At 39.6% G+C, this 23,951-nt stretch overlaps 1 protein-coding gene across 7 annotated transcripts in view; it reads left to right on the top strand.

The window, feature by feature from the left end:
• ralgapa1 (Ral GTPase activating protein catalytic subunit alpha 1) overlaps positions 1-23,951 on the top strand; it is a 382,583-nt gene that overhangs the window by 180,119 nt on the left and 178,513 nt on the right. For 5 of the 7 annotated variants that reach the window (XR_010975714.1, XM_068039282.1, XM_068039283.1 and 2 more), the window contains 5 exons: positions 2,381-2,449; positions 2,547-2,681; positions 4,101-4,284; positions 4,739-4,831; positions 20,166-21,030. Coding sequence is in view for 6 of the 7 variants with exons in the window: in XM_068039282.1 (XP_067895383.1) it covers positions 2,381-2,449; positions 2,547-2,681; positions 4,101-4,284; positions 4,739-4,831; positions 20,166-21,030 (1,346 nt within the window). In the remaining variant the exon portion in view is untranslated. The remainder of the gene's footprint in view (positions 1-2,380; positions 2,450-2,546; positions 2,682-4,100; positions 4,285-4,738; positions 4,832-20,165; positions 21,031-23,951) is intronic. The other 2 variants (XM_068039277.1, XM_068039279.1) reach the window with 1 other exon arrangement.

The raw sequence follows: 23,951 nt of genomic DNA, 5'->3' as shown, positions 1-23,951 counted from the left end.
TCCACAGTTTATGATTATTAGAAAGCGTCAAGAGCCTGTTGCGTGTCTGTCAATCTACAACATCCATCACATAGAATAGTTAGAAGGGAGGAGGGTGATTCATTTCTCTCTCTCTCTCCCGCCAAGAGTGTTTCTGGTTTCCACAAGAGACTATGTTTGTAGTTTATTTGTGATTGCAGGCTGTTTTTATTCCTCAGGAGCTTTTCTGTCCATCAGCCCAGATTCCACCTGCTGCTAAGAAACTGCATCATTGAGGATGAGGCAGATGTTCAGATCACATTAAGAAAACATTACCTTCCTTTTGACAGCCTGAGATTTAATAAGGGGACCCGTCAGCCATGAAAGGTTCACATACTCGTGCAGATTAACACTGCTATTAATAATTCACAGGTTATGTAGTTTAACATTTCAATTTGTAATTGGTATATTTCATTTTTTGCGACAAAAATACAATAAATAAAAAACAGTCTTATTTTAGGGTTCATCTCTGATAGCACGTCAGCTTAGTTTATATCTGTTGGAATTAAGATAAGATTAAAATTTTCCCCAGATGTTTTGAATAAATTAAGATCTAATTGCAAAAGGAGTGAGAAAGCTTGGAATTGAAGATTTCAGTAGATATTTTTTAGTTTAGAGATACAGCACTGAAACAGGCCCTTTGGCCCACCGAGTCTGTGCCGACCATCAACCACCCATTTATACTAACCCTACACTAATTCCATATTCCTACCACATCCCCACCTGTCCCTATATTTCCCTACCACCTACCTATACTAGGGGCAATTTATAATGGCCAATTTACCTATCAACCTGCAAGTCTTTGGCATGTGGGAGGAAACCGGAGCACCCGGAGGAAACCCACGCAGACACAGGGAGAACTTGCAAGCTGCACACAGGCAGAACCCAGAATTGAACCCGGGCCGCTGGAGCTGTGAGGCTGCGGTGCTAACCACTGCGCCACTGTGCCGCCCATTAAAAAAATGTATCTGAAAACGAAGTATAAAACTGCAAGTATGACATTCATGGCCAACCTTGAAAGGACAGAAATTCAATTTGATCCATTTTGTGATGACTGATATAGCAAATAACATGCATTTTCAAGTGATAATTATTTGTATGCCTTCTCAGGTTACAGCATTTTAGCTGCAACTTGACAGTCCAGTTAACTGCTAACTGCCTGTAGGTGCTTAGAAGGCAAGCCTATTGAAATACCTTTTCATTATATATTAAAAGTATTATTTGGTGTATATCACACAATATGCAGATTGCTCTTTTTGATTTGGTTGAATGTTATAAATCGATTTATAACAAATTAAAAATCAAGAGAGTTAGATTCTTCTTGGGCAGGATAGTGAATTGGCAGCCCGTTTTGGCCCATTGCAGAATCACTACCACCCATTTTGCACCCAGTACTAACTTCGCACCCCCCACCCCCCCCCCCCCCCCCCAGTGTGCTCCGTGAGTGTTCTCAACATTTTACTGTACCCTGTACGTGGCGTTCGGCATAATGTGATGTGACCTAACGTAATCTGACTGGGACACTTACAAGAGAAATTAGAAGCTCACCTTTTCAGCAATGCAGGAACAAATAGAGCCCTGTTTTAAAATGTGCTTAGGAATATGTTAGAGATGTGCAACATTTTAAGAGTTGTAAACAGAATCATGAAGATTATTTCATGAATTAGCATTCTCAAGGTGCCATGGTGATACATTGGCACAGAAAAATGAAGTGATATATCTGCAATAAAATGGCAGAATAAAGTAGCACACTACAAAATATAGTTTGCTGTTTGAAATATTTCCCCAGTATGAGGATCAAATTGAAAACAGACCCCCTTTTCCCCAGAGGTCAGTGGCCAGAATGCCCCCCCTCCCAAATTGAGGCTTCATTCACACCCAGACAGTCACTACCCCTGTTGAGGCATACTCCCCTACCCTCTCCTTTCTCACCCTTTATCCTCCCCTCTTGGCCTTCCCTTATCTCCTTCTGTCCAGCTCCCTTTGATCCTCTCCTGTAAACCACTCCTGATCTTGCCTATCCATATGCCATGCCACAGGAGATCAGTTAGTAAATCTAAACATTACTGATGCATCTGATCAGTTATATTGCTTCAGTAAATTTACTTTATTATAACAAAGCATGAATCACACTAAACATCAGGAGCCTCATTGCAAGTCTCTGACGAACATGAACACGAATAGCGCAAACTTATTTTTTCCCTTTCCCCTTTCCAAGAGAAAACTTGTGTTAAAATCTTGTGGAACACAATTCGGTTCCTGTGCCTGTATTTTCTTGGTTTCTGGAAAAGTTATTAGCCTCTTTTGGATTGCCAGGATAAAGTTTGCTTTAACATGAACTTGTGACTTTCTTTTCATATAGATATTGATGGCAACAATTACTTCTCTGCTACCTGGTACAGAAGTATCCCCACATGAGCAAGATAAAAGGGTACGAATAGGGCCAATTGAACATGGGCTATAAGAGGGGTGTTTACAAATTTTAAGCTTTTGTTAACTTCCTTTGTTTTGTAACTTACTCTTCACAGCTAGTTGTATCGCTATTGCTATGCCTTTTGGACTGGTGCATGGTGTTGCCTTTAAAAACACTGCTACAGGTTGTCCAAGCTGCAGGACAAGATAAGGACAATGTTGACAAATCCATTCTCAGTTGTATTTACAAGGTATATTTTAGTAAAATTTCTAATTAAAAAATAGTTAAATTTATATTTGCGTTTGTACGATTTTCTTGAGATTTTGCTGTTGCATTGTAATACTATTTCCTCACGAGATGATGGCTTGGTAAATTTCTGATAAGCTAAGAAGACAGTTGCTTCAGTCCAGCATCCATTTCCAACATTATATTTTATTTGAAGAAATTGTTCTTTTTTAGTTCAAAACTGAGGTTCTATGTTACTCCCCCAATTTCTATTTCCTTGGATAAGTTTTGCTGGATTTGAGTCATTCATCTTTTAAACATGGTCATCAGTTAGGATCTGAATTTATTTTGTAAAAGAAGAGATTCATAAAGTTTTAAAATAGATCTGAGTAATGTAATCAGCATCTTGGGCCTCATGCTCATTAATCATTTTTTCAGATTCTTGACACAGTTACTGACAATGTGTGTGAGAATACAGTGGAAATTATCCTGTCTGATTCACTTTCCAAACTCCTATAATCTTGATTTGAATCAACTGATTTTTGTGTTCTTAAATTTGCTTTCAGGAGAACTGTTAATGTAAACCAACTTCTATCAACAAAATAAGCAATTATGTAATTAATTGAATTTCCTTTAATTGGAAGATTTGTTTGTTCACTTTCAGCAAAACAATTCTTATTTCTTTCCTGAAGTGGGTTTCAGATTTCACCTCAAATCTATTATATTGTTATCCTTTGCCCTCTTTCCAGTTGCCTTAACTAGGTTGCAAGCACAATATTACAATTTTCACCTTCAAAAATAATTGCCCTTACCCCTCTCACAACAGCATGTTCTGTTATTTAAAAACCAGTTCATTTCCATTGAGATAGACAAACTGCAAGAGAAGAGATTGCCTTCCACTTTGTATTTTTAATTAAAAACAAGAAATGCTGGAAATACTCAGCAGGTGTGGCAGCATCTGTGGAGAGAGAAGCAGAGTTAACGTTTCAGGTCAGTGACCCTTCATTACAACTGAAGGGTCACTGACCTGAGACGTTAACTCTGCTTCTCTCTCCACAGATGCTGCCAGACCTGCTGAGTATTTCCAGCATTTCTTCTTTGTATTTCAGATTTCCAGCATCTGCAGTGTTTTGCTTTTATTATATTGTATTTTTAATTGCTGTGGTAATAGTTCCTCCTTGTGTTTTCATCTGTGTGTGATCAAAGAATAAGTTAAATAATTATATCATGTACATATTTATTTAGTAGTCTTTGTCCTATTACTTTTTCCATCCATACAGACCATTCTTCTCTCTTTTCCCCCTTTTGGAAAGTTGGTTTGCTTTTATTTCATAAATTAACGCATAAAGTCATTTGTGGTGATAGAGTTCACTATTTGGTAGCATTCTCAGTGATGAGTGTTCATCTTTAATTGTAAAGCATCTTTGCTCTCTTTTGTCAACAGGTACTGCATGGCTGTGTCTATGGAGCTCAAAATTTAAGTAATCCTAGATACTTTCCTCTGAACTTATCAGACCTAGCCTCTGTTGAATATGATCCATTCTTATATTTGGAAAGCTTGAAAGAACCAGAACCTTTGCACTCCCCTGACTCTGAGCGCTCATCGAAACTCCAAACTGTCACAGAGGGTATGTACCAAGATAAAGCAAAAACTTACATTAGAATCCTTCAAAATAACACAAGAGCACAAGAAATAGGAGCAGGAGTAGACCATGTGGGCCATCAAGCCTGTTCCGCCATTCAAAACGATCATGGCTGATCTTAGGATTCAACTCCACTTTCCTGCCCATCGTCATATCCCTTGATTACCTGAGATACCAAAAATCTGTCTATCCCAGCCTTAAATGTATTCAATGATGGAGCATCCACAACTCTCTGGGTTAGAGAATTCCAAAGATTCACAACCCTTTGAGTGAAGTAATTTCTCCTCATCTCAGTCCTAAATGATCGGCCTCTTATCTTGAGACTGTGCCCCTGTGTTTTAGGTTTTCCGACCAGCAGAAATAATCTGTGTCTACCCTATCCAGTCCCTTTAGAATCTTATGTTTCAATGAGATCACCTCTCATTCTTCTAAATTCCAGGGAATACAGGCCCAATTTACTTAGCCTCTCACCATAGGACAACCTCTCATCCCATGGACCAATCTAGTGAACCTTCGCTGTACTGCCTCCAATGCAAGTATATCTTTTCTTAAATATGGAAACCAAAACAGCATACAGTATTCCAGATGTGGTCTCACCAAAACCCTGTACAATTATAATGATACTTCCTTATTCCTGTACTCCAATCCCCTTGCAATAAAGTCCAACATGCTATTTGCTTTCCTAATTGCATGCTTACCTACGTGTTAACTTTCTGCATTCCTTGTACAAGCACACCAAAGTCTCTTTGAACCTTGACACTTACAAGTTTCACACCTTTTAAAAATATTCTGCTTTTCTATTCTTATGACCTAAGTGCATAACTTCACACTTCCCTACATTTATACTCCATCTGCCATCTTGTTGCCCATTCATTTAACCTGTCTATATCTCTTTGCAACCTCTCAGTGTCCTCCTCACAGTTTACCTTTCCACCTACCTTTATATCATCAGCAAACTTAGATACATTACTCTCTGTCTCTTCATCTAAGTCATTTACATAGATTGGAAATAGCTGAGGCCCTAGCACTGATCCTTGCGGCACTCCACTATTTATTGCCTGCCAACTTGAAAATGTCCCATTTATGTCTCCTTGTTGCTTCTTAACCTGTTAACCAATCATCTATCCATGCTAATGTATTGCCCCCAACTCCTTAATGTGCCAATTAACTTTTTGTGTGGCACCTTAGCGAATGCCTTTTGAAAATTCAGGTATACTACATCTACTGGTTCCCTTTATCTACGCTACTAGTTGCATCCTCAAAAAAAACCCTAATAAATTTGTCAAACAGGATTTCCCTTTAGTAAATCCATGTTGACTTGTTCTAATCATACTCTGCTTTTCTAAGTGCATTATTAAGACTTCCTTCAGAATGGATTCCAGCATTTTCCCAACGACTGATGTTAGGCTAAACAGCCTGTAGTTCCCTATTTTCTCTCTCCCTCCTTTTTTGAAAAGCGGTGTAACATTTGCCAACTTCCAATCTGATAGGACTGTTCCTGAATCGAAGGAATTTTGGAAAATCATGGGTAGTGTATCCACTATCTCTTTTAGAGCCCTAGGGTGGAGGCCATCAGGTTCTGGAGATTTGTCAGATTTTAGTCCCTTAAGTTTCTAATACTTTTTCTCTGTTGATATGAATTTCCTTAATTTCCTCACTTTTTAGCCCCTAGGTTACTGTCTGCTTTTGGTATGGAACTTGTGTCTTCTACTGTGAAGACACACACACAATATTTGTTCAGTGCCTCTGCCATTTTCTCATTCCCCATAATAATTTCTCCTGTCTCTGCCTCTAGGGAACTAACGATTACTTTAGCTACTCTCTTCCTTTTGCTCTCCCTATAAAAGCTCTTACAATCTGTTTTTATGTTAGTGGCGAGTTTACTCTCATTCTGTTTTTTCCATTTTATCAACTTTTTGGTAGCCCTTTGCTGGTTTCTAAAGAGCTCCCAATCCTCAGGCTTGCTACACTTATTCTGCAACATTGTAAGCCTTTTCTCTTAGACTAATACTATCCTGAGTGAGCCACGGATGGGTCTTTCTGGCTGCATTTTTGTTTTTCAAAGGAATATATATTTTTGTTGAACATTGTGAGTTATTTCTTTAAAGATTTTCCACTGTTCATTTACTGCCATACCTTTTAGTCTATTTACTCAATTCACCTTAGCCAGTTCTCCCCTCATGCCTACGTAATTAACTTTGTTTAAGATTATTGTTTGTAATTGGAGCATGTCACTTTAAAACTTAACATGGATTTCAATAGTATTTTGATCACTGTTTCCCAGTGGATCCCTTATATCATCATTTACCATCAGTGCTTATCCTGGGATATTTATTTCCCAACCTTCCCATCAAAGAAGCATCTTGTGTTATGGTAGGGTTTCAGTGGTTATCATTCTTGGTTACCAACCCAGAGGTCAAGTGTTCACTTCCACCATGGCAATTTGTGAAATTTAATTCCGGAATCTGAGCATGTATGGGATAGAAAATTACCATTTCTTTTTTTTTTAAATAACTAATTCATGTTCTCCTGAAAAGGGAAAGTGCCAGCCCACCCCAGTCTGACCTACACATGTCAACCATGTAGTGTGGGATTAGTCTCTTGATGCCTTGAGGGAATTGGGAATGGACAATAAATGCTGCCTTATCTATGTTTCCCAGAATTGAAGAACAAATTTTTAAAAATCTTGCCCATAGCAGGTTTAATATGTTACCTGTGTACATTTTATGTTCTGTTTTTGAAAAGAAGCTTCCACCGTCATACATTCCTGTTTACCGCTGTGTGTTAACTAAACAGATATACATGCTTTGAAACATTATTTACAAAAGATGTAGCCCCCAATCTGATGATGCAGGATTTTCCCTGAAAGGATGTAGAGAAGTCTCAATAAATACTAACAATTAGCAGCTTCTTCCAATTTATGTCTTAATCCTAGCTCTTTCTCTTAAGCCTGAGGTACAAAAATGTATCTTAAAATTTTCTTTCCTTAAAGATGCCGATTTTTTTATGTAGAGAACTTTAACCCATAGACTGCCAGCTGGTCCAAGAAAGTGCTTTGTTTTGCTGGCTAATAGCATTTGAAATACTAATATTAAAATGTTATTTTGTCAGATGTAGCTTTATTGTTTGTACTGTTAATTAGTGGTGCTGTTTAGGTATTTGTTCCAAGACTCCTGATCGCTCTTTATGAATGAGATTGAACATATTAAATATATTGACGTGAACAATTAATTGATGCAAAGCTATCTGGGCAGGTAACATGTAGAAAAAAGATTGATTTGTTTTCAGAGATTTAAACCAATTATGCTGATGAATTGAGATATGTCAAATGGATTTTAAGTGAGTATAGGCTAATACATGTAGAAACTGGTAACAATAAATGAGTTTAACATGAAAGGGTCCTAGTCTGAAATAGGTAAAGCTGAACTCTATACATCATTGCCTCCCCTTTGAGAGGGATGAGGCATCCAAACTGATTTTTTTCACCAATTTAAAAATAACAATTTAAATGGTAAAACAAGGGCAAGGGAAAATAAAGTACTATTTAGTACTCATTGGTAATGAAATCCATCCAGTGAGTAGCATGAAACTGTTAGGGACTGTGAGGATTATAACAAGGTCATTGTGAACCAGTAAATCAGTATGGCAGACCTGGTGTTAGAAGAGGTCATGGGATTACAAGTAAATGGCAACCCCACTTCTGTACAAATCAATGGTGGAGCAACTTGTGCAATATGTCATTCAGCATTGGTCATCCCCCTTCTCAATTGCATTGTAGATTTGTTAAAAAGGGGGTCAGAAGAGTCACCAGGTTTATTCATAAACTGTGAGGACTGTTAAGAAAAAAGGTATTTAACTCATTCCTGTTGAAGACTGAGGGAGAGATACTGTTTAAAATGCCAGCGACACATCAAGGTTAAAATAAATAAACATGAACTTCAATGAGCACATGACTATATGACACAAGTACAAAATTCACAAGCTGAGAGAGATTAAAAGTGCCCCCTCCACCCCAAAAACAGTAGTTGATTTGGCATCTTCAAAATATGGCTGGATTGATAACTGTGGAACAGAGGATTGAGGCTTCTAGACATATTAATAGCAGTGTTTTATTTTTCCCATGTGACATAGAGAAACCGTCCTTTAAAGTAAGAGGATCAACAGTTGGTAGTGGAAAAAGTCTGAGATGGAGTAATCAGACATGGACTCTGGATGAAACAGCTGAGATCTTGATGGCCAAATAACCTTTTCTTGCTACTTGTCCCGAGTTTGACTTTTTTCTTTTTCCCCATTCTTTCCTTTTTTTCTCATTTATTTTTTTCTCTCTCTAAGCATTATTTCTCAGCTAGTAAAATCTATTCATTCTAACAACTTTTTCTAATTTTATTTTATACTTTATTTTCTCTCTCACAATTTTAGAGATGGGAACAGGTCAATATATGATGTGTAAAACTCATCAAAGCACACTGGTTTTCTGTCAGACAAGAAGTCATTATTGACAGCCCAGAGCAATTAGGCTGGATCGCTACTTGGGCTGAATGGCCTCCTTCCGTGCTGTAAATGTCTATGGTTCTATGACCTAGATTTGTATGGATGAGTAAATTCTTGTAGTATGAACTAAGGGTTATATGGCATCAGGTGGCAGGACTATATCTCCAACACAGAAGTCCTTGAAGTGGCCAACACCCCCTGCCTATACACACTACTGAGTCAGCGGCGCTTGAGATGGCTTGGCCATGTGAGCCGCATGGAAGATGGCAGGATCCCCAAAGACACATTGTACAGCGAGCTCGCCACTGGTATCAGACCCACCGGCCGTCCATGTCTCCGCTATAAAGACGTCTGCAAACGCGACATGAAATCGTGCGACATTGATCACAAGTCGTGGGAGTCAGTTGCCAGCATTCGCCAGAGCTGGCGGGCAGCCATAAAGACAGGGCTAAATTGTGGCGAGTCGAAGAGACTTAGTAGTTGGCAGGAAAAAAGACAGAGGCGCAAGGGGAGAGCCAACTGTGCAACAGCCCCGACAAACACATTTCTCTGCAGCACCTGTGGAAGAGCCTGTCACTCCAGAATTGGCCTTTATAGCCACTCCCTCCAGGCGCTGCTTCACAAGCCACTGACCACCTCCAGGCGCGTATCCATTGTCTCTCGAGATAAGCAGGCCCAAAAGAAAGAATATATATAGCGGGTTCTGGTTGTCCCTTGAGAATTTTGTAATCGAGTTTACTTTGATGGTTCAAAAAAGGGATGATGGGTATACCAAGTGACTACAGGTCAGTCAGCCAACATCTGTGGAAACTTTGAGACGATAATCCAAGACAAATTTAATTGTCAGTTGGAAAAACATGGATTAATCATTGGCAGCCAGCATGCGTTTGTTAAAGGCAAGTAATACTTAACTAACTTGATTGAGTTCCTTGAACTAAGGAAAGGGTTGATGAGGGTAACGCAGTTGATGCTTTATATGGACTTTCAAAAGGTGCTTGATGAAGTACTACATAATAATCATGTTCGTAAAATTAAAGTACCTGGAATTAATGAGGCAATTTGTTTGAGGTTTTTAGTATTTTGAAAGGATTTGATAGGGTAGATAGAGAGAAACTTTTCCCCCACATAGTGGGGGTGGGGTGGGGGTTGTAACCTTAAAATGAGACCCAGGCCATTCAGGAGAGAGATTAGGAAACACCTCTTCATTGCAATGGGTGATAGGGTTGTGGCACACTCCCACAAAAAGCAGTAGATGCTAGCTCAATTAATTTTAAATCTGAGATCGATAGATTTTTGCTAGACAAGGGTATAATAGTATATGGAGCTAAGGCAGGTGGATAGAGTTGAGATACAAACCATGATCACATTGAACAATGGAATAAGCTCAAAGGGGCTGAATAGTGTACTTCTGTTCTTATATTCATCTAGCCTTCTTTCCTTCATTGTTGAGCTTACTTAAGTGATATAACAGTTGGCTGTCAGTAGAGGGCACCTTACACTTTTGTTTGAAGTCTAAATAATTTAGTTAGATCTATTGCAGAAAATTTATTTCCACAGATCTACATTCTTGTTCAGGTACATTATTATTTTACTGCAAATTTCATACTGATTTTAACAACAAAGTAAAATAGTATCTTTGTGCTTTTAATGTTTCAATTTTTTATATCTTCATGCAGTGCTCATAAATAAACTGTCAAATTCCTGTGTGAAGAAGTTACACATGCCCCCACATTTTGCAATTTAAAATTTTTATAGATTTTCACTCACTTGAATACGGTTTGGTACAGGATATATAAATGCTTATGGAACATGGCCCTGCAGACTTCAATTTGTGCATTTTCATATTTTCATTAAGCTGTACTTCACCATTTTAAAAATCAGCAATAATTATGTTGGGAATCTGGTGTGTACAATACGCCTACAAAATAGTGTTGCTAAGTAATCTCCAAAAAAATTGAAATTTTCATATTAGCACCTCCAAATAATCACAATTACAAATTCATTTATTTTTAAAATGTTCAATTTAACTTTCAATTTTTTTGGCTTTTAGTTTTTGCATTGTTAGAATTGTAATTAGCACTTCCATAGACCAAGTGGTGTAATTTTGAACCTATCCCACATTTTTTTTTACATCTACGTAGCAGGATCTTTTCTCTCCAGTTATATATTTGGAGAAAAAAGATTCTGAGGTCTGGAAGCAAACAAAAAATTGAAACAGATGAGTTCAATATCTGTATGATGGGCTTTATGTAGTGCTATTCACTATTCATGTTGAGTTTCCTTAGGGCACCAAAATGGTATTAGAGATTAGATAATGCTGAGCCCTTTTGCTTTGTGCTAACAGCAGGTGATTTTTCTTGCCTATAGCACCTACGTGATGCTTCTCATTGGAAAAAAATTACTAATCATCACTCCATTGTCCAAAGCATGTTTCGTTCTTTTCAAGCAGTTTTGAACCATTGGTGAAGTGCCAAAGTACTCTAAACATAGCTGTCCCTAATAAGCTCAGCATTGGATTCAACAAGCATGATTGGTAGTTGTCAGTAGGATAAGAGGTAATTACTAAATGCAGCAGCACTGAAACAAGGTAGTTGGCCATTTGTCAAAAGTAATGCCCTGATAGTAAAATAAAGGTAATCATCTACAGGCTTACAATCAAAAGAGAGTTTGAAAAGATTTCTGTACTACCTATTGGTATTCTTACCTTGAAATTATCTATTGAGAATTCAATAAATGCAGCAGAAAAAATTGTATAAGATAAAATGTTTTAATATCTAATTATAAAAATTACCTTTAGACTTTGTCGTAGAATCCATTCAATCTGGTGTGACAAAATGACTTTGAAACCTGTGTATGAAGAATTCAGTATCCCCTTTTCTGCCACATCCATATAGTTTGTTCTTCCAGAAATATGTGAAACATATTCTTAAACTAGGTTGGGTTACAGAAGCACAAGTATACAATAAAGTACCATTCAGCCTGTCAAACCCAATCCTTCTAATCTGCGCTATCATGGACTCCACCCAAAGAGTTTAATATTCTGCAGAATCTTTCTACTAAGCTTTTCCTACCCTGTCCCCAAAACACTAAAATATGAATCTCACATTATATCTTACATTTTCCATTTCCACTTATCCTTAATATCTGATATCAGAAGCTCCAAAATCATTAGTGTTCCACATCTGTACTTATATTTATAATCTGTAACCCTCATTTCTAAACAGATATTAACCCAAACTTTTTTTATTAAAAGTTAATTGGCACAGCAGTAACTGCTTTAGCTGGGAGCCTTTTCCGCATATCCACCACACTTGGAGGGTGGGGAAGGGAATATAATTGAAATTTTTACATGTGGTCTGATACTCGTTCATTTTATACTTGTACCTTCTAGTCCTGCATTGACGATTCAAGTTAATATTACATTATTCCTATTTTATAAACCAAGATACTAGTTTTATTCAATTTTTCCCCTCAAATTCAATTCTGCTAGTAAGTCTTCATAATTTAAAGCTCTAAGTCATTGAATCAAACTTGTAGCTCTTAATCAGCTCATTGTATCAGTGTTAATTTGTGGATAAGATGCCCCAAATTACCCATAATTTTCCAAAAGTGGCCTCTGATCTATACACAAAGTAATTTGTTATGATAGGCATTTCTTTTGTTATGTATTTCTAAGTGACTAGCCTTGTTGATAGCTTTGGATTAACTGGATATTTACAATGAATAATCATTTTCCTTTCCCATCTTTATTCACGTTCACTCCATCATGTACATGTAAAATTCTGAACCAAGAGAGACATTTATGTCTTAATTAAAATCCTTTTACTGCCACAATGGCCCATGTACTTAATTGGATTAGTTACCTTCAGTGTGCTATCTGGCCACATAGCTTGGGTTGCTGGAAAATTTTGTAATATACTCTATGTCCTTCATGAATAGTTTGAATAATAAGGGAGCTAGATCCTGATGAAGCTTCATTCATCACTATCCTTCCCACCAGAACCTTTTCATTTGCCATTAATTACACACACCTTTAATCTTTATACCCCTCCTATGTGGAACTTCATTAAATTCTGTCTGAAAATTTAAGAAGGTTATTTCTAATGGATTGCTCCTCCACTAATTTAGGTACCTTCTTCAAAGAATTATAATGCATGACCAATTGGCATTGAATCTGTTCTAATGTGGTCTTGAAATGAACATTGGTATCCTGTTAAATGCTCCTGAACATTTTCCTCATTGCCATGCTTAGGATAACTGAGGTATAACTCCTTCCTGCTTTTCTTTCTTGCATACATTTGCTTCCCATCTCTTAAGTGAAAAATCATTACAAGTCTTGTGCTGTCTATTGCATGAACAAGTATTTGATTTATTTTACTGGCCCACATATCCACCTTAGCATGGAGATTTTTGTCACAACAATCTAAGCAGGATGAAACCCAGGTTCCAAAAATGGAAAGATAGGACCAATCTCAAACTCTCTGACTCCCTTGCCATTGAATTATTCATTTCAAAGTTTGAAAGAAAAACAAACTATAAAATTCAACATTATTTTATGATTCCTTATTAGCATCCAATATGTATTTGAACAATATATTTCAGTTTTCATTTTTAGAAACTTTTTTTGTTCTGTAAAAATGACCGTGAACTAATTCAAAAGTGATGCTTCATCTTACCAGAGTTTTTTTTAAAAAATCAATGTCATTTCCATTTCTAGACAAAATTTCCTCTTGTTGGCTATCTTCAGACATGCTTCATATACATTCATACACTTTGTGTTCAGGCTACATCGTTATTCTCTTTGTATGAAGTTTTAAACTATTTTCTCCAGGTGCTATGTCAAAGAAAATTATACCTTTTAGTGGCTTCTAGTATCTGTTGTGGATTGAGTTTGTGCAAAATCTGTGAAGAATTTCATATCTGTTGAAGACTGTGGGCTAGATTTCTCTCTCATTCATAGTCAATTGGTGGAAAAACTGGGCCTCACAACTATTTTAGCAGTGGTCTTTTGAGGTAAGTTGTCAGTGATTCATCGTTAGCAAATCCAGGAACTGATGCTGTAGAATTACAAAGAAAATACAACACCGAAACAGACCCAACCATTCGGTGTTGTTTATCCTCCACGTAAGCAGTAATCCATATACCCATTATATTCTCTCATCCAATTGTTATTTCCTTCAAGCGCCTATCTAGCCTATTCTTAAATGTTGACCTGGTCTCTGCTTCAGTCACTAACGGTGCATGCCGTAGCCTTGTAGCCATCTATTGTAAAGACATTTCTTTTCCTGCCCATTGTCTTAAATCTCTTGCATTTAATACCTCTGTCCTTTCATTCTGGACCTTCCAATCACTTAGAAATGGTGTGTTTCTATTTATTTCCTTATCCCAGGTAGCATCCTCAAATCTGCATTGTAACCTCTATTCCCTAAACATCGTTCCTATAGGCTGGAGCCCAAACACAGTACTCTAAATGTGTTCCTGCGTAGGTTTTATGTAGAGTTATCTTTGCATCTCAACGTTTGTTCTATAATCTCTCGTCATAAAACCCAGTATTCCAATAGTTTTTTATGGATTTACCCAAAATGTGCCATCTCACTTTCTGGCATTGAATTCCATCTGCCACTATTTCTTCCTATTTCACCATCTCGATAATATCCCGTTGCAGCTTCATTTGGTCTGAAGAATTAATCACTGTGCCTCCTATATCATCTGCAACTTTGGGTAACACTCCCTTTAGCTGTCTATCCAAATCATTCATGTATCCATTGAGCAAACACAGCCCAAGCATAAAACCCTACAAGCACCACTGTTCATTTCCAACCATTCTTAAGAAATTACCCTCAACTCCTGCTTTCTGTTTCCTCCCTCTGTCCAGTTTTTAATTTAGTCAGAGAGTTTTACAGCACAGAAACAAGCCCTTTGGCCCATCGTGTCTGTGCCGGCCATCAAGCACCTACCTGTTCTAATCCCATTTTCCAGCACTTGGCCTGTAGCCTTGTATGCTTATGGCGTTTCAAGTGCACATCTAAATACTTCTTAAATGTTGTGAGGGTTCCTGCCTCTACCACCCCTTCAGTTTGACTTTCCCATAATTCCATACCCTTTAGCCTTCTCCAGTAGTCTGTTGTGCAATATCCTGTAAAAGGGCTTTGTGAACGTTCATGTATATCAAATCCACTAAATTTTCCCCATCCAACATATGTTACTTTCTCAAAACAGCTCGTCAGATCTTTGCCCCTACACCGAGGACAAGCCGCTATGATGTGGTATTGACCATGCTGATTGGAGTTCAAACTTACTTCAGACAATGCTCCCTGGTTTAATATATCTGATAATGGTTTTATATTCTGGGCATTCACAAAGCCTTTTAGAAGATATCACATATAATACTACAAACTAACAAGAGTGGTCAGTATAATGTGCAACAGTTTGTCTTTGTCTTTTTCTTGGAAGCACAGGTTTTGATGTTTTGAGTTTGGATCCCAGCGTATTGGAAAACATTAAAATAAAAAATCCAACCATGATTCTATTGGCCTCTTTCTTTGAAATGTTATTTTTCAGATGTCCTCACTAAAAGCAATGATGAGTTGATTGATGTGTCCTGCAGAGGGGCCTGTAATCCTTGATTAGAAGGTCAGATCCTCCATAAGACTGGTTGGCTTTTGAAAGGGAGTCTTTTACCCAGTAATGCAGATTGGGTGACTGCTTTGTGGAATGCTTCCATTCGGCCCGCAAGCATGATACCAAGCAGCCGCTGCCTGCCATTTTAATTCTCTGCCTTTCTCACACTGACATCTCTGTCCTTAGCCTACTGCAGTGTTCCAGTGAAACTCAACACAAACTCGGGGAACAGCACCTCATCTTTCAGTGAGGCACCTTACAGCCTTCTAGACTCAATGTTCAGTTCAACAATTTCAGCTCATAATCTCTACCCCGATTTTTATTTTATTTCCTTTCCTTTGCACGTTTTGGTCTTAATCTTTTGCATTTGGATGGGAGTTATTCTTTATTCTGCCATTCACACCTCCTCTGAACACATCTTTTGGGTGGTATTTAATGGAGGCGATGGGGTCCCTTTTTGGGAAGGCATTATGTACCAATCAGGCAATTAACTGGGCAGCAGCAGGCATTCCCCCAGATTAAGGACCCTGGGGACAGAAGTCCTGCCTGATGAGAGCTGTTGGCCAATCAGAGACTGGCAGCTCTTGTACTCAGCAGCACCACCGCAGAGGTAATGCACCCACCCTTAGGCCAAGGATCGTCGATCGGTCCAGGCCACAGGTGAGTGATGGAGGGTGGAGTTTCGTGGGGGAGGGCCGTGTAGTGGGGGTCAGCAGGAAGAACAGGGGTGGCTCTCAGTGAGTCCCCCACCCTTCCTGATGCTGGGTCCCTCGATCATGCACTGGGTCCCTCGATCATGCACTGAGTGCCTGTGAACATTAGCTCACCCCAGGAGCCACCAAGCAGGTTTGCTCGTTGTATTCCCCGCATGGCATAGGCCCACCCACTGCTAGAATAATACCACGGCCTTCCCACCACGGACTTAACTGGGGTGGAGGCCGGAAGGTGGCGGGGTCTCCATCTGCCACTATCCTGGCCAGTTAAATGCTCTCCCTGCCTTCACACTTGCCACAGAGGAGAGCGTTAAATCCAGCCCATTGTTTCTTTACTTGTCCCATTACTACTCCTTTTCGCTCTGCCTCACCGACTCTTTTGTCATTTAAAGTCTGTCCTCTGCCCTATCACAGACTTTCACTTTTGTTATTTTTCTACCCTTTCCCATTTAACCTACTGTTAGGACCAGGTGAGGAGAGGGTCTCAGGCTCCCCTTTCACCCCTTCTCTGGTTTGACTGCAACAGGGTTTATCCTTTTTTTTTAAACATAGTGATTGAACTTACCACCTCAGTGAGCGCCTGCTCCTGTTCTTCTAATATAATTGCCAAAGAACCAATCTGACAAGTTTTCTTGAGTTTAAACAAGAAAGATGTAAGTTTATTACTTTTAACACTTGAAACCGGTTAAAAATTACTAAAATATGCCATGCATTCAAAAACACATTCACACGAGAGTCTCTCTCTCTCTCTCTCTCTCTCTCTCTCACACACACACACATAGATTACAGGGGGGGAAACAGAGTTGGGTGGTTGGAGTAGAGTCCAGAATAAACGGAATTTAAATACTGAGTATCAGTCCCAGAATCTTTAGTTGAAATTGCCCTGAAGTTCTCGCTGGGCCGCGTGCACGGTTGCGGGCTTCTCAGGCTCCGAAAGGCAGAAGAGGGGGTTTGATCCTTGTCCCCTAGTTGTTGGTTGCACTGGTCTGTAGGCTTGAGGCTTTATCAGTTGCAGCCGAGACGTCTCTGGATCTTTATTGGAGAGAGAGAGAGCTGCTCTGTGGATGGCTTTTCAGTTACTGTTCTCTGCTTTCTGAGTGACAAAGTTTAGTCTCTCCAGAGCTGCACAAGCAGTCACATGACATTCCCAAACCTCTTTGTGTTTTAATGAGGTCCTTCTGGTAGCTTCTCTGATATTCAAGGCTTTACCCCTCAAGCTGTCCAGTCACACTTTGTAGGGGTTGGCTCTTTCAAAGTCAGTGAGTGTTGATGGCCCTTGACAGCTGTACTGATAAGGCCATTTCGCATAATTTAATCAGAGAGCACCCCATTGTTCTGGCTAGGTTGAGACAGTCGTGTTGTCTCCAGTCTGGTCTTTTGATGTTTCAAATGTAAATTGCAGTGGCCATCTTGGCTACCAATTTGCTTTTTTAAAAGAAGTTATTTGTAAGAATTTCCAGCAAAAGTCTAAGACAAGGTTCCAACCGATGAAATTACTATTTCCCATTTGGCATGTAGGGTTTTCATGACACTACTTAAAACCTATTACATTTCTAAATGTTCCCAATTCTGATGAAAGGTCTAAAATGTTAATTCTGTTTCTCTCTCCACAGATGCTACTCGAGCTGCTGAGTATTTCCAGTATTTTCTGTTGTTGTTTCAGATTTCCAGCATCTGCACTATTTTTGCTTTAGTACCTTTTTTTGGTATTTCAGGTTCATGAAGATGAGGTTTTCAGCACTAGGTGAATTAAATATTTTTCAATATTCACCCAATATTGGTATTGTGATCTCCAAGTCTAGTATATAAAAAATTAAGTTTGAGGTATATCTTTCTGCACTCTGTACAGTTTTATTTCTGACACCAGTTTCCTGGCCCTAACCGCCTCCTCTTCACTATGGATGTCCAATCTCTGTCCACCTCAGTCCTCCACCAGGATGGTTTGAGGGCTCTCCGCTTCTTCCTTGAACAGAGGCCCCACCACCCTCCTCCGCCTGGCTGAACTTGTTCTCACATTGGACAACTTCTCCTTCAAATCCAACTTCCTTCAAGTAAAAGATGTTGCTATGGGTACCCGCATAGGTCCTAGTTATGCCTGTCTTTTTGTGGGATATGTCTAACATTCCTTATTCCAGTCCTACTCAGGCCCCCTCCCCTAATTCTCTTTCTGGTACTTTGATGACTGTATCGGTGCCGTTTCCTTCTCCCGCCTAAACTGGAAAATGTTATCAATTTGGCTTCCAATTTCCACCCTTCTCTGTCTCCATCTCTGGTGACAGGCTGTCCACTAATATTCATTTTAAGCCCACTGACTCCCACAGCTACCTCGACTACATTTCTTCACACCCTGCCTCCTGTAAGGACTCCATTCCATTCTCCGTTTCTCTGTCTCCGATGCATTTGCTCTGATGCAACCTTCCACAACAGCGCCTTGGAGATGTCTTCCTTTTTCCTCAGCCGAGGATTCCCACCCCCCCCCCTACTGTGGTTGACAGGGCCTTCAACCGTGTCCAGCCCATTTTCTGCCCTCACCCCTTTCCCTTCCTCCCAGAACTGTGAAAGGGTCCCGCTTGTCCTCACTTTCCAGCCTCCACATCCAAAGGATCACCCTCCGCCATTTCCGCCACCTCCAGCATGATGCCACCACCAAACGCATCTTCCCCTCCCCTCCCCTGTCAGCATTCCGAAGGAATCGTTCCCTCCGCGACACCCTGGTCCACTCCTCCATTACCACCGACACCTTGTCCCCTTCCCATGGCACCTTCACATGCAATCGCAGGAGGTGTAATACTTGCCCTTTTACCGCCCCTCCCCCTGCTATCCAAGGCCCCAAACACTCCTTTCAGGTGAAACAGCAACTTACTTGTACGTCTTTCAATTTGGTATACTGTAATAGCTGTTCACAGTGTGGTCTTCTCTACATTGGGGAGGCCAAACGCAGACTGGGTGACCGCTTTGTGGAGCACCTCCGCTCAGTCCGCAAGCATGACCCTGAGCTTCTGGTTGCTTACCATTTCAACACCTCCCCCCCCCCCCCCCCCCCCCCCGCCCTGCTCTCATGCCAACATTTCTGTCTTTGGCCTGCTCCAGTATTCCAATGAACATCAACGCAAGCTCGAGGAGCAGCACCCGATCTTTCGATTTGGCACTCCGCAGCCTTGCGGACTGAACATTGAGTTCAATAACTTCAGAGCATGACTGGCCTTTTTTAATATTTTATTTTTTAACCATGTGCCTGCTTTTCATGTCGGAGCTACTCATTATTCCGCTATTAACAGTCCCTCTAGACTAATGCTTTGCCTTTCGCCACAAGCATCAACACACACTTTGCCTTTGTCCCACTACAGCTTTGTTGTTTAATCTCTCCTGCCCTATCAAACACTTCCCCTTTGTTCTCTCTCCCACCCCCCTCCCCTTCACTTGCTTAAAACCTAATTCTTTTCTAACCTTTGCCAGTTCTGATGAAAAATCACAGACCTGAAACGTTAACTTTGTTTCTCTCTCCACAGATGCTGCCATACCTGCTGAGTATTTCCAGCAGTTTTTGTTTTTTGTTTCAGTTTTTGAACGTTGTTTGCCAGTTAGTTTTGTAATAATAGCATTTTATGTGTTGTATTAAAACAGACCAAATGTATTTTAAAGAGAGCTTCCATCTCCATCTTCGCTGGATTGATACCGAGGTGCTAAGGAGAAAAAAAGTCATCTAACTCACTATGCGGACCAGAACCTAAATCTTGTAGTTAAAATGATGGTGTTCATGTGCGTATAAATGTAGGCTGACTGTCTGAATATGTACTGTAGTTCTTGTCTGCAGCTATTCTGATCTGAATTTAATGGATGCAATATATTCATTTAGAGTAATCTAGTGAAATGGTCATATAACCACACTTCAGACTGACCAGGCAGTCTTTTCAAGTGTAAAGGTGTTCAGATTGAGCCATATGTAATTTACTAAACTTCATTCATGTTTTCAACTGAGGTTAGAAGTAGTAATCAATTGAAAACATTTTTTTTACAATGTATCCCCCTCATATTTTACAGTGAGGAGCCGCATTCAGCAGGGTTTGATCTCCGTTGCTGCCCGAACTGTGATAATTCATTTGGTAAACCACGTTGGTCATTATCCATTGAATGGTGGCCCAGCAATGCTGACCAGCTTGATAAGTGAAAACCATGACAATCCCTTCACTGACTCTGCTGAGCTATCCCCTGAACTTTTTGAGAATCCCAATCTCCAGTTTTTTGTGCTGAACAGTTCCACCCTTATCTCATACCTGGAAATCCCTGTTGAGGATAATATCCCGGGAGGAGGGATGTCAGCTGGACTATCAACAGCTACCTCAAATGTTAGAGTTGTGGTACGTGATATATCTGGTAAGTACTCCTGGGATTCTGCAATTCTATATGGACCACCTCAGTGCTGTCAACAAAGGCAAATTGCTCACAAGTTCACAAATGTTCACAAAGAAGAGCAAATGGTTGAACCTCTCTTCAATGAGACAGAAACTGATGATGTTGATTTCAGGGAATATTTGGTACCTCAAACAAAAAGAAGATGCAGGGAAATAGTGCCCTCTTGGGATGTAATTCGTGATGAAGAAGACGCCTTGAATGAGATGCTGCAGTACCTGGGTTCCACCAGTCCAGAATGTCTCCAGAGAGCTGGTGTGCAACTAAATATCCCTGCTCCCCCTCCTGTTTGTATTTCGGAGAAACAGGAAAACGATGTAATCAATGCGATTCTAAAACAGTACACGCAAGAGGAAGAGTTTGTGGAGAAGCATGGCAATGATTTAAATATGAAAGCAATGGAGCAGGAGGAGCCATGCCCACAGGAGCCTCAGTCTGTGTTTTACTATTGCAGGATGCTGCTGAATATTCTTGGCATGAATTCTTGGGATAACAGGTAAGATGTAAAATATAAGATATGATTTGTATTTGAGATAATTGTACTTTTAATTAAAAATCAGCCCACTGTTTTAATCTCCACACTGGTGGTAAAGGATGCTATCAGACCCTCCAAATTTGTTAGTTTCTGATGCAATTAAAATGAGATGTGAATTTGCAGATTACTATAACTCATTAAAATTAAATATTATGTATTCAGGATTTTGAAAATTTTGCAACAAAAGTAAAAAGATGCTTATTTTTTCATTTTAATCATCTGCCACACACTGCAGAGACAAATGAATTAGTTCTGAGGAAACCACGTGGTTAATAAACAGGTCAAAATGTTACGTTTTAGATAAGGGAGGTGCACTTGGGGTAGTATCGGCTAACGTAGTACAAAGCAACAGGTGGTGTGCCAGTATACTAATTCTTTTCCACGGGCTCCTAATATCGTGCGTTCTTGTTACAGTTTTGGAACAGGTTTTTACTCTACCAACAAAAATCAGTTAAATGAGAGTCTTTTTTTTTGGTAAACTGTATTCTTTTCCAAACCACTCGGGCTATATTTTCTTTACAGCACTAACCAATGAAGCTTTAGAATTACTACGAAAGCAATGCTGCCCTTATTAGGGTGTGCATATAAATAAAATCAAGCAAATTAAGTTGAAATTGGCTCCCAGCATGTTTTAAGAAAGCTATCAAGCAAGTAAAAACAGTACAAACAAATGGGGCTGTTGCTCAAATTTTGGATTAAACACTTTGTACTCCAGGTTATAGCAGTTCCGCCAGATCTTAGCGAGGCAGCAACAAGCAACTTACTAATTCTCTCTGCAGCTGACTGAGTCTGTAGTCACATGGATATGTGCTGACATATGTAAGCTACCTTGATCTGCTCCCAAAATGGATTGAGCACCCTGAATCCTCCGGGAATCAAATGGGCATCTGTGTAAAACTATAGCCTAAGAGTGAGCAATCATCCTCCAAGTTCTTTCCCAGCAGGGGAAATCTTCCAACAGGATGTTTATCCAGAATCCCTCTAAATATATGGATGCACTTAGTTGACTTACAAGGATATAATAAGGTTAGGACGGCATGCACCAATCTTATTGGGTAGAATTTGTGCACTGAAGTCATGTAATTGCAAGTGGTTTCAAACAGAAAAGTGGCCCCTCTTGCATTCAGTCACAGATCCACTGAAGACGAAAAGCAGGTTGCACACTAGAGCAGCCTTTCAAATAGTTTTTGGAGCTTCAGAATGGTGTGGCAGTGTTTATTATTTCCACGGGAGTTCTAGCTGTAGCTATTGCAGCCGCCCTATGATGGGAAGGATTGATTTTCGTAGACCAGTTCAGGAGCTGCTGCAAACATTTTAAGAAGCACCAGCAGAGTTTGCAAATTGTTAGGAATGACAATGGGAAGCAAGAACCTTTTAAATGTAACTTCCTCCTCACTTGACAGATACCAGCAGAGTTTAGTACATCAGTATCCCTTTTGTGGAAGATTGCCTAATATATTAATGTATGATTACAGAATCATTATTGCCATTCTGTCCAGCAGCAGCCCCACTAGCTGTCTGGACAAGTATCAATTTCCTGAATTCATAAGTTGAGCAGATCCATCAGTTTCTCAGACATTTATCAAGCCATTCTGTTCAATTAATTATAAGTATCCTGTTTGTTTGACTGCTGTATTTTAGTGAGAAATGCTACTTTAAATCCTGTGAATCTCTTGACTGTCTAAATATAATATGAAATACCTGCTGTGGGATATTTTCAAAGAGCTTTGGAGCTATACTTTGGCTGTATTGCAACAAGAAATCAGTTTGAGGTCCACAGCTTCCAACCACGCATCCACTCCCATCATTAAGACCACCTATTTCTAGCTCTGTAGTATTGTCCGACTCCACCCCAACTCAGCTCATCTGCTGAAATCCTCACCCATGCCTTTGGTTCTTTTAGACTTGACTATTCCAATGCTCTCCTGACTGGCCTCCCATCTTCCACCCTACATAAACTTGAGCTCATAGAAAACTCTACTGCCCATATCCTAGCTTGCCACAAGACAAGTTCATCCATCACCTCTGCTAGCTGACCTACATAGACTTTTGATCTGGTAAGATCTCAATTTAAAATTCTCATCTTTGTTTTCAAATCCCTCCATGACCTCACTCCTCTCTATCGCTATAACCTTCTCCAGCCCTATAAATCTTTGAGATTTCTGCGCTCCTCCAATTTTGGCTTCTTGCACATCTGCAATTTTAGTTGCTCCACCATTAGCAGCCATGCCTTCAATTGCCTAAGCCCTAAGCTCTGGAATTCCTTCCCTAAACTTCCCCCACCTCTCTGCCTCTATTTCCTCCCTTTTTCAGATGCTCCTTAAAACCTACCTCTTTTTGACAAACCTTTTGATCGACAGTCCTAATATCTCTCTATATGGCTCGGTGTCAGATTTTGTCTGATAACACTCCTGTGAAGCACCTTAGGATGTTTTACTACATTAAATTATATAAATGCAAGTTGTTGTTGTACCTGTACCAACCTCCTTATTACTATATGCACCAGTCTGACAAAGTCATGTTATTTGTCTATGGAGCCTTTACTACTTTCTTAGAGTAATGACTGTTTACTAAAGATGATCTTTGTCATTCAAAAGTACCATTTTAATGAACTGGAGACTTGTCATTCTTTTCTGCTGTCTTGCATCTTAAATATGGAAAGGCTGACTGGCATAATGCATGGCTGTTAGGAAGTATTTGAATATTCATGTGAGTTGCAATGTAGCAGGCGATTAAAATATTTTAGTTCCCGTTTCCCTACTCTTTATTTGTGTAGTGTCACAAAATAGCTAATGTTAAAGGGAATTTTAAAAAGATATGCAATAGAAAACTACATTCGGGAAATACAGTAGTAGTTTTCTACCACTAATAGTATTCATATT

Source organism: Heterodontus francisci, chromosome 9 (genome assembly GCF_036365525.1).
Source record: "Heterodontus francisci isolate sHetFra1 chromosome 9, sHetFra1.hap1, whole genome shotgun sequence".
Lineage (NCBI taxonomy): Eukaryota > Metazoa > Chordata > Chondrichthyes > Heterodontiformes > Heterodontidae > Heterodontus > Heterodontus francisci.
The sequence above is the reverse complement of the archived record's forward strand: the minus strand, read 5'-3'. Positions and strand labels throughout refer to the sequence as shown.